At 37.5% G+C, this 14,624-nt stretch overlaps 2 protein-coding genes across 2 annotated transcripts; both read right to left on the minus strand.

Moving 5' to 3' along the window:
- Positions 1 to 302: 302 nt before the first annotated feature.
- LOC131437489 (uncharacterized) lies at positions 303 to 4,135 on the minus strand. Its single transcript, XM_058606876.1, has 3 exons — positions 3,976 to 4,135; positions 1,837 to 3,917; positions 303 to 1,765 (listed from the first exon to the last, which is right to left on the minus strand). The coding sequence occupies exons 1-3, from the start codon at positions 4,034 to 4,036 to the stop codon at positions 854 to 856; spliced, it is 3,054 nt and encodes a 1,017-aa protein (XP_058462859.1). The 5' UTR covers positions 4,037 to 4,135; the 3' UTR covers positions 303 to 853.
- A 3,414-nt stretch (positions 4,136 to 7,549) lies between these two features.
- Positions 7,550 to 12,640, minus strand: LOC131437497 (uncharacterized protein K02A2.6-like). The gene is made up of 2 exons (XM_058606887.1): positions 12,231 to 12,640; positions 7,550 to 12,031 (listed from the first exon to the last, which is right to left on the minus strand). The coding sequence occupies exon 2, from the start codon at positions 11,779 to 11,781 to the stop codon at positions 7,567 to 7,569; it is 4,215 nt and encodes a 1,404-aa protein (XP_058462870.1). The 5' UTR covers positions 11,782 to 12,031; positions 12,231 to 12,640; the 3' UTR covers positions 7,550 to 7,566.
- Positions 12,641 to 14,624: the final 1,984 nt, after the last annotated feature.

Consider the following 14,624-nt stretch of genomic DNA (forward strand, 5'->3'; position numbering starts at 1 on the left):
GCCGGCAAAAATAACTGACAGAGAACCGTCTGGGGAGAAAATTGCCCGCCGCGTACAAGTAGGTCCCAACGTTTCCAGGTATACCGGTTTATCGGTATTTATACAGATAAGGTTGCTACACGAGACCTTTTTTTTGCTCACCAAAAAGACATTTCCGTGAACCTATGTTGACGAGATTTTGATTTCTGATACCGATATGGTACAGATAGATTTTTGCGCCGAATACAGATTTTTGGAAAAATGACCTGGCAACGCTGGTGGGTCCGTCGAATGCGAAGTTTTGCATTCCGATTTCCGTATCTAGATCGAATTCGAGTTTTCTATACAAAACATCACTCGATCCAAATATAGAATGCGAATCCTAACATTCGGTCAGAATAATCCGATTCGATCGAAATACGGATTAAAGGTGAAGAAATTGTGACTGTGTGCATGAATTCTAACGAAGTTTGCGCCATTGAAAAAACGCCGTCAGCTTCAAAATGCTATCAATAGTTTCTTGTTATGATAACTGGAGGCGCAACAGTAACTAAAAAGAATGGACCACATATTACACGGAACAGTCATTAACAAGGTTTTCTACGGATTTCGTAACCAGCTGAAATCATGTAGCTTGCAGACACACATTTGCTGTATATAAGTTGTTTATAATTTATATTATCTGCTGCCAGAAGCGACAATCCACTGCGGGCTGGACATGTAGCAAGAATGTCGGAAGAGAGAAAAACCAACGTGATGCCTGTTAGAGAACCCGCTAGAATTTTCCGTTGTATATTTACTACCAAATTAAATAAACAATCATACTTTTACAGAGACAATTCAACTGAACATAAGACAAATGAAAAAAATCATTTCATGAATCAACTGGAATAAACTCGAAACCACAACCATACACAAATATTTCATTAGTTTCCGGAACTAAATCAAGTCCTTTGATATCGGCTACACAGCTTTGTAAACTTTTTCCGGCCGAAATGCTCTTCGATGATAAATGCCACAAAATTATCACTTGATCTGTGCCCACACTCCACAGTGTGTTCTCGTCCATGAAACGAAGCCCAGTCACTTGTCCTAAGTGAGCACATTGTTGCTTGATGTAAGAAGACTGAAGTACGAATCCATTCCTCTTAGTGGGTACAATTTGGACCTTACAAACATTGACATCCTGGTCGTCTCCTCCCGTGGCGATGAGAAAGCGTCCATCGTCTTTCAGCGAGCGAACGTCGAACGCATTGATACCACTTGATTGGTACCGTACCTTATCAAACGGTTTGCTGATGTTCCGCGTATCCCAGAAACTGACGAAACCATCCGTTGTCATCGTAACAATCAACGGTATGTCCTTGACGGTGAGGTGCGTTATATGTAGGAAACATTTTCCATAGTAGATTTCCTCTTTCAGCTCCAACTGATAACACCCGTTGCTTGCAGATAGACTAAACTGACGTAAGGCCCCATCGGAACAGCCAACGTACAACGAGGCAGTGGACTCCACCAGGGTCATACACATGAAGCGTGTTTCCGGTTCGTCACTAGCTATTGGATTGGGTTTCCATCGCGAACGCTCCGAATCACTGGCCAGCAACATGTACGACAGTTCGTCTTTGGTTCGTAACGTGACCGTATCCAACGTCGTCAGACACAGCTGGGCTCGACCCCCGGCCGAAATGATAAGGATTTTCCCTTCGGGTACTGCGAGTTTCCAACTACAGCAAATTGTTTTGATGCTTGAAATGTGACTGGTCAGATGGTTTCGGGAATGGTTCTGAAATTAGATGATGTGGGTATTTTTTCAACATTTTTAATTTAAAAAAAAAACGAGGATTCTCCGCTTACCAACAAATTTCCCGTTTCGCGGCAAAGCGTATTGATTCGTAGAATGTTGTCTTCACCACCGGAAACAAACAGTGTCGTGTGTTCCGTTCGCACTACCCGCACCACATTACAGATCTTCGTGTGCCAATTTAGACGCTGCACCTGCAGCGAATTGCTTTTCGGTTCGGGCAATTGAAAGCGAATTTCTGTCAACTGTTTGTGCTGGATGAACACAAAGCTGCCGGTGCCATCATTCGAAAGGTAACAATCCCAATAACGGTGTCCGCCTCCGCAGTCTGCTTGGAACAACACTGCATGATCATGTCCGTCACACAGAACGAACCGAGAACTGTTGAAGCCCATAAAGCACAGGCCGTTTAAACACTGACTCGTTCGGTCGATCCAACTGATCGGTATTTTTTCGCAACCGTACACTTTGAGAGTGCATTCATTAGGCTCTACCAATATTGACCTCACGTGACCATCGTGACCGGAAGTCAGCAGAAAATAACCATCCGCAGTCGATTCTTCCAGTCTGATACCGGTAATCCCAAAGTGTCCGTGAAGATGCGGTAATTTGTACAGAGGATCTACGTTTTTCCCCCTATATAGGAACAGATTACCAGCTCGATCCGCCAGCAGCAGATATTCTTCGATCCCAAAAGCGCAAGTCAGCCACCGTTCGCTCGTTTTCGGTACCCGATGGCACGATTGAAGTTCATCAGCCTCTCGGTTGTATACCAAACACCGGCCATTGTTGTCACAAAGTACGACATTCTTGTTCCAACAGAAATGCAGTGATCTAATAATACTGAACGTAATTGGTTCACGTTCTGGCAGAAATTCATTCCGATCAAAATTTACGATAACACTTCTAGCTAGCTCAATACTAGCTCCGTTTACTTTGTAGATATTGAGATGCCGATTACCGGCAACGAAAACCAACTCGTTCAAGGTATCAAGAATACTACATTTGAAGTCGGATATCTGATCAACAACTTGACATGGTGAGCCATCTACCAGCAATACCACTTTGTTGTGATCTGTGACACCTAGCAAAGAACCATTTGACAAAAATTTTACCTTCGCCAAACGCTCCCCGCCAGTATCCACTGCAATGTGATGAATTTTTTCCTCTCGTTGACAACTCAGCAAATGTTCTTTCATATCGAGTTGAGAAACATTGCCGTTACTGGCGCAAACATATATTATCTTCCGTTCAGCGCAATAATCCAAATTCCACAGAGTTGCTCCGTTTTCCAGCATCTTTTTGACTAGTAAGTTACCTGCACTATCCCAAAGGCACAATGTTGAATCCTCTCCGATTGATGCCACCATGCTAGAGTTCACATCACGAATTATTCGACACTGGAACGCTCTTGCGGTGTGCCCAAAACAGTAACCGTTTTCCTTCAGCATCACATTGCCATCATTCGGCAGCAATTGAATGGTCCAGAATTTTACGGATCTATCGTCAGAAGTTGTGGTAAGAAACCCGATATCTAGATCACATTCGATTGAAAAGATCACACCATTATGAGCACGAGAGCTACTTAGCACCTCGCCCTTTCGAGCACCAGATGGACGCCAAATAACCAACAGCCCAAGAGCGGTTCCACTGAAGATCAGCGAATTCGACCAACTGCTGCCAACAATCTGCGAACAGTACAGAGTAGAACTATCCTCACAGGGACAGTAATCTACCGGGGACCACATACCACTATAGTCCCGATTGATTAAAATAGCCACACCATGTCCAGTTATAACACATACCGTCCGTCGATCAAACAGTTTCAACAAACTTATCCAGTCAATAAATCGATTAGCCGAATGAAGCAACATAACGCGGTCCTCTGGGTAGTACAATACTTTATGTGACGAATTGTACAGTTTTATAGGTGTCAAATCATAAAATTCATTATTTTGATTCAATGAAACCGAAAAAGCTTCTCGTCCGGCATGCAATGCAATCAACCAAGATGATTCGGTGGCACAAAAATCAATTCCATGAATCTTCGACTTGAAGCGGGGCAAAGGTGCCAATTTTGTTCGCGTAATCCCATCAGCATCTCCGTAATATAGAACCAACGTGTTACCTATTCCTGGTGGAAGCGTGATTTACCGATGGCATTCGAAGAAATGCGAGCAAGTTTCACTTACCAATAAGTAACTTCCTACTAGTCAACACTCGAATACAAGTGGCATCCGTCAAGGTTTTCATATGTGCTTAGAAAAAAAAGTAATTTACAAGAAAGCATATAAATGGTTTCAAAAATATGCTGTAGTATCACAGATCGCGTTCCGAAAGCGGTTAGCTGATAAGAACTGTCATAACAAATATATACATTGAGGCAAACGAACATCATGGGATAATAATAAATAACCCAGTGTACACCCCTGAGACGAACACCACATGAGCGTTTGCGAACGCATTTTTCTATAAAAAATATACGATCGATCCAATAAATAAAAAATATACGATCGAACCAATAGCTGCCCTTACACGAGACAATATTATTGTCAATCCAAAGTATTGTCAATACCGTCAATCCAATTGACTTGGTAACTTGAGTCCGCATTTTTCGAACAAATCAAGCGTTTGAAGCTTCAAATATTGCAACTGAACATTGAAACATTGAGAGGAGAGTTCATTGCACATATTTGATAGTTTCTTCTCTGGAGAGAAAGTATTGTCGGATTGATGAGCAGTTTTGATTTTTTGACAATATTTTTGTCAATCCAATGAAGTTTCCTTTACACGATCAAAAGTATTGTCAATACTCCTTGTATTGACAATAATATTGTCTCGTGTAAGGGCTGCTAATAAATTACACAAAGCTACAACTTTATAGCAGCCCTTACACGAGACAATATTATTGTCAATACAAGGAGTATTGACAATACTTTTGATCGTGTAATGGAAAATTCATTGGATAGACGAAAATATTGTCAAAAAATCAAAACTGCTCATCAATCCGACAATACTTTCTCTCCAGAGAAGAAACTATCAAATATGTGCAATGAACTCTCCTCTCAATGTTTCAATGTTCAGTTGCAATATTTGAAGCTTCAAACGCTTGATTTGTTCGAAAAATGCGGACTCAAGTTACCAAGTCAATTGGATTGACGGTATTGACAACACTTTGGATTGACAATAATATTGTCACGTGTAAAGCGGCCCTATCCTAACTACATCGATAAGATGAAAAAAAAAACAATTCGAAAAACATTGGAAAATTTACCATGAATTACAATAAATAAATATACCAGTACATCATTGATACGACCATACGCTCCGATAAAACATTTATTGTTACCATCACTGTTTTGCATGGTCAACGTAAATTCACTTTTCCAGTCAATATAACCACAAAAGGTTTTAATTTTACAATGATTTTTTCACACCTACTATAATTATGGTAAAGCTGGAAAGATTTACTAATGTTTATGGTTGAACATGATGTACATTTTGTTTTTACCATGAGCATGGTATTTTCTGTGAGAGCATCACCATATTGTAGATGGTAAGAATGAGAGTTTCTATGTATTCAAAAAACGATTTTCATTAAAATTGACGTAACGTGAATATAGTAGAATTGAAGGGTGTTAAAACATTATTCTAGTGAATCTAGGCATCAATCCTAAGTACTGCCAATTTTTTTGTCGTTAATACGACTTACTTTACTATGAGGTGCCTTTTCAAAATTTACCCTCTGAGAGAGTGATAAGTTTTTGATCGTGAATATCTATTGTTGTATCTAACGAATCAACATAATTTTTGCTACATGCCATCGGAAATATAATCACAATTTTATGATAGAATTTTCAGTTGTGTGACATAATCTCAAATAATTCAAAATTAAACTTTTCTGAAATGTTTGGTATAAACGAGTATCAAAGAGGATAATTTATAAGGCGCGTTTGCCTTTCTCGTATTTTTAAAGCTCATAGCTCAGTGATCTGTGAAAGGGTTTATATAATCTAACTACCAATAGAATCGAATTTTTTCAACTTAAACGTGAATAGCAACAGCATTGCAGTATTTCAATAGTACACTATTGAAAAACTTGTCTTATTTGACCCATGTCAACACCAGCCAATCAGAACGGGTTCTGAGGATGAGAGCAAATTATCTGCTGCTGTACAACAAATCGTTCGAGAAAATGTTCCGAAAAGTGGTGAATATCGTAGTGAGTTCCTCAATTTGGTCCTTCTGAAAGGCAGGAATGAATCCCGTACAGCGCCCTGATAGTTTCTTTCAATGAAATGCAAATCCGAAATGAAATAATCGACATTAAAACTCTGTATGCGGTTATTTTTATAGTCGCTAGGACCGTCCATTAGTGAAAAAGCTACAAACGAAATCACATAAAAAGAAACCTCTTAACAAAAGTTGAATCAGTTAGTTTCTTTCGCCACTGCGAGCAGATCTCAGCAATCTTCGAGAAAAAATAGAGTACATTTTTGTCGCATACATACATACGGACGTACAAAGACACAGAGACTTTTTGCGATCTCGACGAACTAATTTCGGTTTTCAGAATGCTTGCATAGTCTTCTGTATGAAGGCTGCTCTTCGTTTCTCAAGCAAATATGTGAGAACTGCTCACATTGTATCTTACGGCATGATAGATTGAAGATAACTTCGACCATATTTAAAATATAAATACACATAAAACTTAATTTTTATCTCGGCTAACTGTTTGTGATATTAAATATTTAATGCTTCATTAAATCTTCACTTTTAATATAGCCATTTTAATATGATTTCCAAGGTGCAACCTACTAGCGATGACATCGACGTTTTAATAATTCTACTGTGTAAATGACACCATACAATTGACAAATGAATTTTTGATACTCGAATGCTCACTCACATTTCAAATTTGTTTTGAACTAATAGCTGACCATATGGGCAACAGCATCTATCCATGAATACCGACAATTTCGGTCATTTCTCCTTCCAAAAACTTCCTTGCAAGTCTCGATAATGTATCTTAGGAGAATTCTGGTTATATAATTAATTGCTGAGATGATTACCGAGAGCATGCGGCTGTTGAAATCTCGGCAAAGTTTTCCGAGATTCGAGGAAAAATGTAAGTGGGTAACCCAACCAAATCTATGAAATGGCAACTAAATTGATTATTAAGCGTATTGAAATTGTTGTTGATCAATTGCAAACTACCGAACAGCTCTTAAAATTCAATATTATTTACTAACGCAAGCTTCAGAAAAAAAATTTTTTTCTGAATTTTCGTTTAATAGACAAATTTAATGGATTTTCGCATCTTTTTAAGTATCCACTCTATCTACGACATGTAGTAAAACATATCTCAGACCATGAAAAATGTCAACGTAACTCAAATTTACATCCGGGATTTGTTTTCGCCAGTAAAGAGGTAACATAAATATAATGATCGGAGAAATAAAAAATAGCTGTTCACTGTTAGGCTGTTCAAATACAAGAGAGCCAGCTCTCAGGCTTTATTTAGTGTCAGACCTGAATCAGTCAACATAATCGATAAAAGATCGATATGATCTTTCGTTAAGATACACACAAAACTCAAGATACAACAGTTCTTCCCTTTTTAGTAAGTACAAGATATCGTTATATCGAATCAACATTAATTGAAACTTTCTTACAAATTATCGAGCAATTTATTGAAATTTAACTTAAAACCTATTCCGAAAACTCAAAATTTAAGCTTATATAATCGAACATGCAACATGTGCAACTATCTTTTGAAACTTTCAATATTCAAAACGATTATCCAATTTTGCTCTTCGAACTCGCTTCGATCGTCGAAGTTGCTGTTGGGTTGGGCAGATTCCTGCCTCATGTTGTTTCCTTTTAGTTCCTGGAACTCGATCGTCCTCAGGGAATCCGCAAAATTCCTCCTCACTGACAATATCTTCCGCATATCCTTTAGATCCATCCGAAACCAAAGTGGAAATCACCACGTTTGGCCGAACATTTCGCTCGCTAGCTCTAACAACCCGAAGTTGATGACGATGCGCCATAATTTCGACGCTTCCAATGAATATCTGAAAAACATTGTGAGAATATTTTTTTGAATATGATGCTTTTATCCATCTAGCCTGATTGTGAGGATTATGGTTCTTATACCAAACTTCATCACCCACCATCAGACTATCCAAAGGGTCAGTTGACTCCTTTGCAGGACAAACGACATTAGTCGGTTTGCCTACGTCATCATTATTTTTGGGCAAATTATCTTTATAAGTATGGCTAATTAGTTGTTTTTTGTAGGATTTCAATGGGTTCAATAGATCAAGTAAAGTTTTAGGCGCGTAAGAAAAGATTCTTTCAGCTGGAAAATGACCATCCAAAGTAGAACAACAATTTCTATAGTTGAATAAGAAAAAACTTATTTGATCTTCTAAGTCTAAATCTTTAACATCCTGATCCAATAAGAATCTTTTCAAAACTTCCTTAGTTGTCCTAACCAGTCTTTCTGCCTGACCATTGCTTGTTGGGTTGTAAGGCGGGCTTTTAAATACCTTAATTCCTTGCCTTTCCAAAAAGCTTGCAAAGAAATAAGAATTAAATGGTGGACCTCCATCAGACACCAACACATCCGGCAGTCCAAAACGAGCAAAAAATGCTACCAATTTTTTTAATACTTTATTACTATCAGTACCCTTTTTCATCCACTCTATTTCTATCCATTTAGAATAGCTGTCCACAATCAATAGAAAGGTATTTTGTAAAAAATGAAAAAAATCAATGTGTATTCTACTGAACGGCCTCGTCGTTGGAATCCATTTAGATGTTATCTTCGGTTTATGTACTATCACCATACCATTACAAGCATCACAAGAAGCCACAAAACTTTCAATGTCCTTATTAATCCCAAACCAAAAAACATATCGTCTAGCCAATTGCTTCATTTTCACAATCCCTGCATGGTTGGCATGTAAAAGTTTCAAAATTCCGCTTTGTAATTTGTGCGGTATTATCATCCTGTCTTTATACAACAAACACCCGTCAATAATACCCAAATCATGTTGATTTGAAAAAACGTTAACATAGCTTTTGTCAAATCGTTTTGGCCAACCATTAATCATGAATTTGGAAATATTTTGCAGAAATGAATCATTTTTTGTCTCCAATGCAATCTGAGCACTATCAATTGGCAATTCCTTACCGAAATTAACGCTTCTTATAAATTCTGTGTCCAAATCTCTTGGAACCTCTTGTTCCAAAGGAAATCGCGAACAGAAATCCGCGTTCCCCATTTTTGCAGATTGTCTGTACTGTATATCAAATTCATAAATCGAAAGTTCCAAGACATAGCGCTGTAATCTAGTCACAAGAATGGAATTTTTTCCTTCTTTACCAAAGATACCAACCAGAGGCTTATGGTCTGTGTATACTGTAAAACGTTGTCCATACAAATATTTGTGAAATTTTTTTATGGTACACACCAAAGCTAAAGCCTCCAGATGTAAAATAGGGTAGGATTTCTGTGCATTATTTAATGAAAAAGACGTAAAACAAATAGGCTTTTCTATTCCATCTATTAAATGAGCGATTACTCCACCTAGACCATAACCTGAAGCGTCCGATACTACCACCAAAGGTTTTTTTGGGTCAAAAAACTCCAAAAATTTTGTGGCCAGCAAAGCCTTCCTACCAGCCTCAAAAGCTTGACTGCATTCATCATTCCATTCAAATTTAACGTTGTTTCTCAAAAGATTGTATAAATGATACAATTTTGAAGATAAATGTGGTATGAATTTGTTATAAAAATTAATCAAACCCAGAAAAGATTTCAACTCTGTCACATTTTTGGGTATTTTGGCCTTTTGAATTGTCAAAACTTTTTCTGGGCAAGGCAAAAGTCCCATTTCACTAATAACATGCCCAAGGTAACCTAATTCCGCTACAAAAAATTTGCATTTTTCTAAATTTACTTTTATATTAGCTTCTGATAATCTGTCCAGTACCAAATACACTTTCCTGATACAATCCTCCATATCAGTTCCTGCAATCAAAACATCATCCAGGTAACAAAATACATTTTCTAATCCCTTTAAAACCTGATCCATAACATGCTGGAATATTGACGCACTAGAGGAAGCCCCTTGTGGTAACCTGTTATATGTAAATAACCCTTTAATTGTATTAATAACCATAAACTTGCGGGACCGATTAGATAATGATAATTGTGTGTATGCCCCCTCAAGGTCCAAAGCACAAAAAACCTTGCAACCTGCAAGCCCCGCAAATAAATCTTGTGCAACAGGTAAAGGATAGGTATTTTGTATGATACATTTGTTAATTGACACCTTGCAGTCAATTACAAGCCTTATCTCATTATTTTTTTTCATGACAACTATTACTGGAGATGCCCATTCACTTTGCTTTATAGGAGTAATAACTTTCTCATTTTCTAGCTTCGTCAAATAATCTAAAACTTTCTCCCTCAATCTATAGGGAACGTCGTAAGCCTTTTTAAAAATCGGTACATCTTCTTTTAGAACTAAATCAGCTTCATAGCCTTTAATGGGAGTAGAAAAATCTTTAGTGAAAACATTGGCAAATTTACTTTTAATACTTTGTACAACCGCACACTTGACACTATCATCTAATGAAACATTATTAACAGAAATCGAGTGAGAGAAAAAATTTCGCCATTCTGGGAAAAATACATCCAACCAAGGCCGGCCTAATAATGGGGTGAAAACATTATCACAATCCGGTATCAGTAATTTTAAAAAAGCTTTTTTTCCCTTAAATACAACTCTAACCGTCGCCTCACCCTCAATTACCAACTTTGCACCATTTACAACAATTAGTTGCTTGCTCGATTTCTTCAATTTATTCGTGAAAATAGAAAAGTACTGGTATTTACCCATTACCGTAACCGATGACCCACAATCTACTTCCATTTTTATGCTTTTACCCTCAATAAATAAATCAACCAAACATGGATTGCTTATATTGTGAATAGAAAATATATGCATGCATTCTAAATCACCTGAATTATCCTTTTCATCATCGCTGTCCGAGTCGTTTGCTTTCATCTTGTCCATCAGTTTGCTTAACGAATCCGAACCTGTAGAATCTACGAATTTTACCGATTCCTTCCTTAAATTCTTCAGTTTGAAACATTTGCGTTTCAAATGTCCTCTTATTCCACAAAAATCGCAGAATCGGCTCTCCGTTCGCTGATCTTCCTCTCCTCTTCTCCACTCCGCTGGCCGGAAATGTACCTTCTTATTCCATGCAGAGCCTTTCCAGTTTTTATTATATGGGCTACCACCCAAACGACTTTTAACTGAAACTCTATTGTATGAAGGATTACTTTCAATTTTATTGGCCGAATCTAAAGCAGCAGCCAATTTTCGACACGCGAACCCTGGATTTTTTTCTGTTCGTATCAGCGATGCAATTTGTTCTTCCTTTGAATTTATACCAAGAGTTTTTGCATTGGTCCCTGCTATTTCCCAAGTTGCAATCAATTTTTCAGTAGACTCAAGAGTTAATTTCTCTTCATTGAGTAATCTTTGCTGTAACGCCTTGTCACGTATACCAGATATAATTCTATCTCTAACAGCCGCTTGCTTGAAGTCCCCAAACCCACAAAATTCGGCTTGAAGCTTCACCGCAAGAACATAATCTTCAGCAGTTTCGTCAACCATCTGCAAACGATTATGAAACTTGAATCGCTGAATTATGTCTGATTCGGTTTTGTCGAAACGCGATTTTAATTTACTAATCATATCTTCATAAGCAACATTAGCTAAATCGTTGTTGGGAAAGAGTAATTTTAGCTCTGAGAAAACAGCAGGACCGCTTAGGGTAATAAAATGGGCTTTCTTATTTTCATTTTTCACATCATTCATCAAAAAAAAATATCCAAGACGCTCAACCCACTCAGTAAAGGACGAACCCTTACGATAAGGTTCAATGGTAGCGGCCATATTAAACTGAGCCATACCCTAAACAATAGTGCTTATCACAAAAGATTCAAACAAAAGAAATAAAACAATTCGCTTACCAGAATATTCCTGTCTCACTCCTAAACCGCCAACAAAGCGATCTTGAGTGGAACTATCGTGCAAAAAATTTTTCCACAAGCGTTTCCTTTTTAATTTTTGTCTTAATTTAAATCCACCAGTCAACTGGAATTTTCTAATCCTGGTTGTCGATATTACAGCCAAACAAGCTGGAACAGCGCTATCAAACCTTTATGAAGATAAAAAAAAACACTCTTATTAAAATGCACAAGCTTCGTAACTAATTAGTTCTTTTCATTAACAGCTTACTATTCCAAGGATGACAATAATCGACCTTAAATGAAACGAGAAAAAAAAAACTCCGACAAAAAAATTCAGATGTAATTATACTTATTTTTTTGCATTTTAATCCTTCAGTGTATACTCACGCTCACCGTAGCGATGGCTACCGCTCAGAACAATTATCCGAACCGCGTGCAAAATGGCGTATCATGCAGTACGCCGTCTTCTGCAGTGAGAAAAATTATAAAATTCACGCACAATTTTCTTAGCGCTCCTCCTGAACACCGGAATTGGTAACGCTCCAATAATGTTGAATAAATTCGTTTACAAAATTGCCTCAAAACTATAGGCACCGTCAGTATAATATATATATATATATTTTAATTGTTCTACACCGTCCACCACCACCGCTGGTCACTTTTCACTCGTCGCCAGTTATAATGATCGGAGAAATAAAAAATAGCTGTTCACTGTTAGGCTGTTCAAATACAAGAGAGCCAGCTCTCAGGCTTTATTTAGTGTCAGACCTGAATCAGTCAACATAATCGATAAAAGATCGATATGATCTTTCGTTAAGATACACACAAAACTCAAGATACAACAATAAAAATGATATATTGAGTATTAAACAAATAGAATTATGAGAGAAAAATTTTGTAATTATTTTAGTTTCACTTGTAAATGATTTTGCTAAAATATGTCAATCTCCTGCATATATTACGTTATATGAAGTTTACAATTAGCCCTTTTGTAGAAAACAAATCTACAGTTTTGTCTCATGTTAGTCTTGATTTTGCTTATGACAGAAATTGATTGAATTAACCACCCCGGTGACACGATTGTCATCTGCATACAGTTGGCATGAAGCCGAAATTTTTGGTTCTTTGGTTCTAGTTCGCTGTCAAATGCTGTGTTTAAGCCGTGTTCACATCTTTCTTCATGCGGTTGCACCAATATAAGGAAACGATTTCGACGGAATATAATCAAACTATAATAAACCATAAATTTACTTCCTTATTCAAAAAGAATTCAAATAACTAGTTATAGAGAATACAAGACTAGAGTTATACTTATATTGGGTTTGACTAAATTAACTTTGGAAACCAGTGTGGTTTGATTGTACTATTTTTTAGATGCAATGTAATGTCAGATGCGCCATACGCTTCGCATTTAGTTTCCTCTTGCTTGAATTTTCAGTAAAAAAAGGGATAAAACTGAGTTTCCAGTAATTTAGGTATTGAATACCAATGAATTAAAAGTATTGCAGCAGTTCAAATAATTTCTACAATGAAAAGTGTTATTGCCAGTTGCTATGCGAATTTTTCGAAGTCTGAGTCAAAAGATGTCGTTTTCAGCCACAGGTAATTATAATCAAATCATTTGGTTGCTAGCAATGGTTTCTGGAGGAGAATCAGTGATAATATCATAAATTTCGCTAGGTTTCCTTCTGATAAAAGCGACTTGGAAAAAAATGGTTAATCGCCATTCAAATATTTCCGGGCCAAACAATTCAGAACGCTTTAAGAATTTGTGGGAGGCACTTCAGACCGAAAGAAATAAATCACGCGTTTTTTTTTTTTTTTGAGAACGACCAATAAGCCACCTGTCAACTTCCACTTTCGAAAGAAATTGCAAGCGAGCTATGAAAGATAGAGTATTAAATTTAACACCAGACGAAAGAGAAAACTTTTCTCTGCCGTTTACTATTATGACTTACTCTCAGCGAGTGGCGAGTCATTCGAAATTACTCTTAAAAATGAATGTTGACGGATGGCTTTTTGGCCGTTCTCAAAAAAAGGCGTGAAATGTATTTGAAAGTCAACTACGTTTGGTCAAAGATTGGTTTTTGCTACAACAAACGTAGCTTAACCTATTGTTGACAGCAATACCACAAACGAATTTCCAGACATGACAGTCACGATCTTTTTTTGGCGCACATCTACGGTCCTCCGTGAAACTGGCACCAATGGTGATAAATTGGTTGCACTGCTGAGTTCCCATCATACATTCCTAATGCAAATGTCAAACCGTGAGAACCGTTTCGATTCGGTAGCTCATTTGTATATATTGAGATTTTATGGCACACTTTGGTTCAAATGATAACAATGCAATTAATCTCGCGCTCCACCAAGCGGTGAGTGCGGTCATTTGAGAAGGTACCGGGAACGAACCACATTTTTCAAAAATATTTATATGCACGTACATGTCTTTATTATTTATCTTTGGCAATACCACCAAAGCAAAATACGTTATGTCGTTTTCGTTTTTAAATTGCACTACACCGGTGTAGGTAAGGTTGCACTGAAACCGTTCGTTCTTGCCAATTGCCCTACACCAGTACTACACTTTTTCTGCACCGATACCACTGGTGTAGCACTCATCAAAAGTTTGGTGTAGCTCTGTGCAATGGAATCGTTTATGGTAGTCAATGGTTACTGTTTATGTTTTCGTCATTTTTGTTCGTTTATTCATGCCTCTGTGTAGCACTGCACCGGTGTAGTGCAAATTAAAAACGAAAACGCCATTAGTTTTAGGAACCA

The sequence above is a fragment of the Malaya genurostris genome, chromosome 1 (genome assembly GCF_030247185.1).
Source record: "Malaya genurostris strain Urasoe2022 chromosome 1, Malgen_1.1, whole genome shotgun sequence".
NCBI classification, from domain to species: Eukaryota; Metazoa; Arthropoda; class Insecta; order Diptera; family Culicidae; genus Malaya; species Malaya genurostris.

What these genes read in the sequence shown, in the direction of transcription:
- LOC131437497 (XM_058606887.1), bottom strand. Translation starts at nt 11,781, where the DNA reads ATGGCTCAGTTTAATATGGCCGCTACCATTGAACCTTATCGTAAGGGT.
- LOC131437489 (XM_058606876.1), bottom strand. Translation starts at nt 4,036, where the DNA reads ATGAAAACCTTGACGGATGCCACTTGTATTCGAGTGTTGACTAGTAGG. An exon ending in TAGTAGGAAGTTACTTATTG is followed by an intron (nt 3,918 to 3,975) that starts GTAAGTGAAACT and finishes CGCTTCCACCAG; the next exon opens with GAATAGGTAACACGTTGGTT. An exon ending in GCGAAACGGGAAATTTGTTG is followed by an intron (nt 1,766 to 1,836) that starts GTAAGCGGAGAA and finishes ATCTAATTTCAG; the next exon opens with AACCATTCCCGAAACCATCT.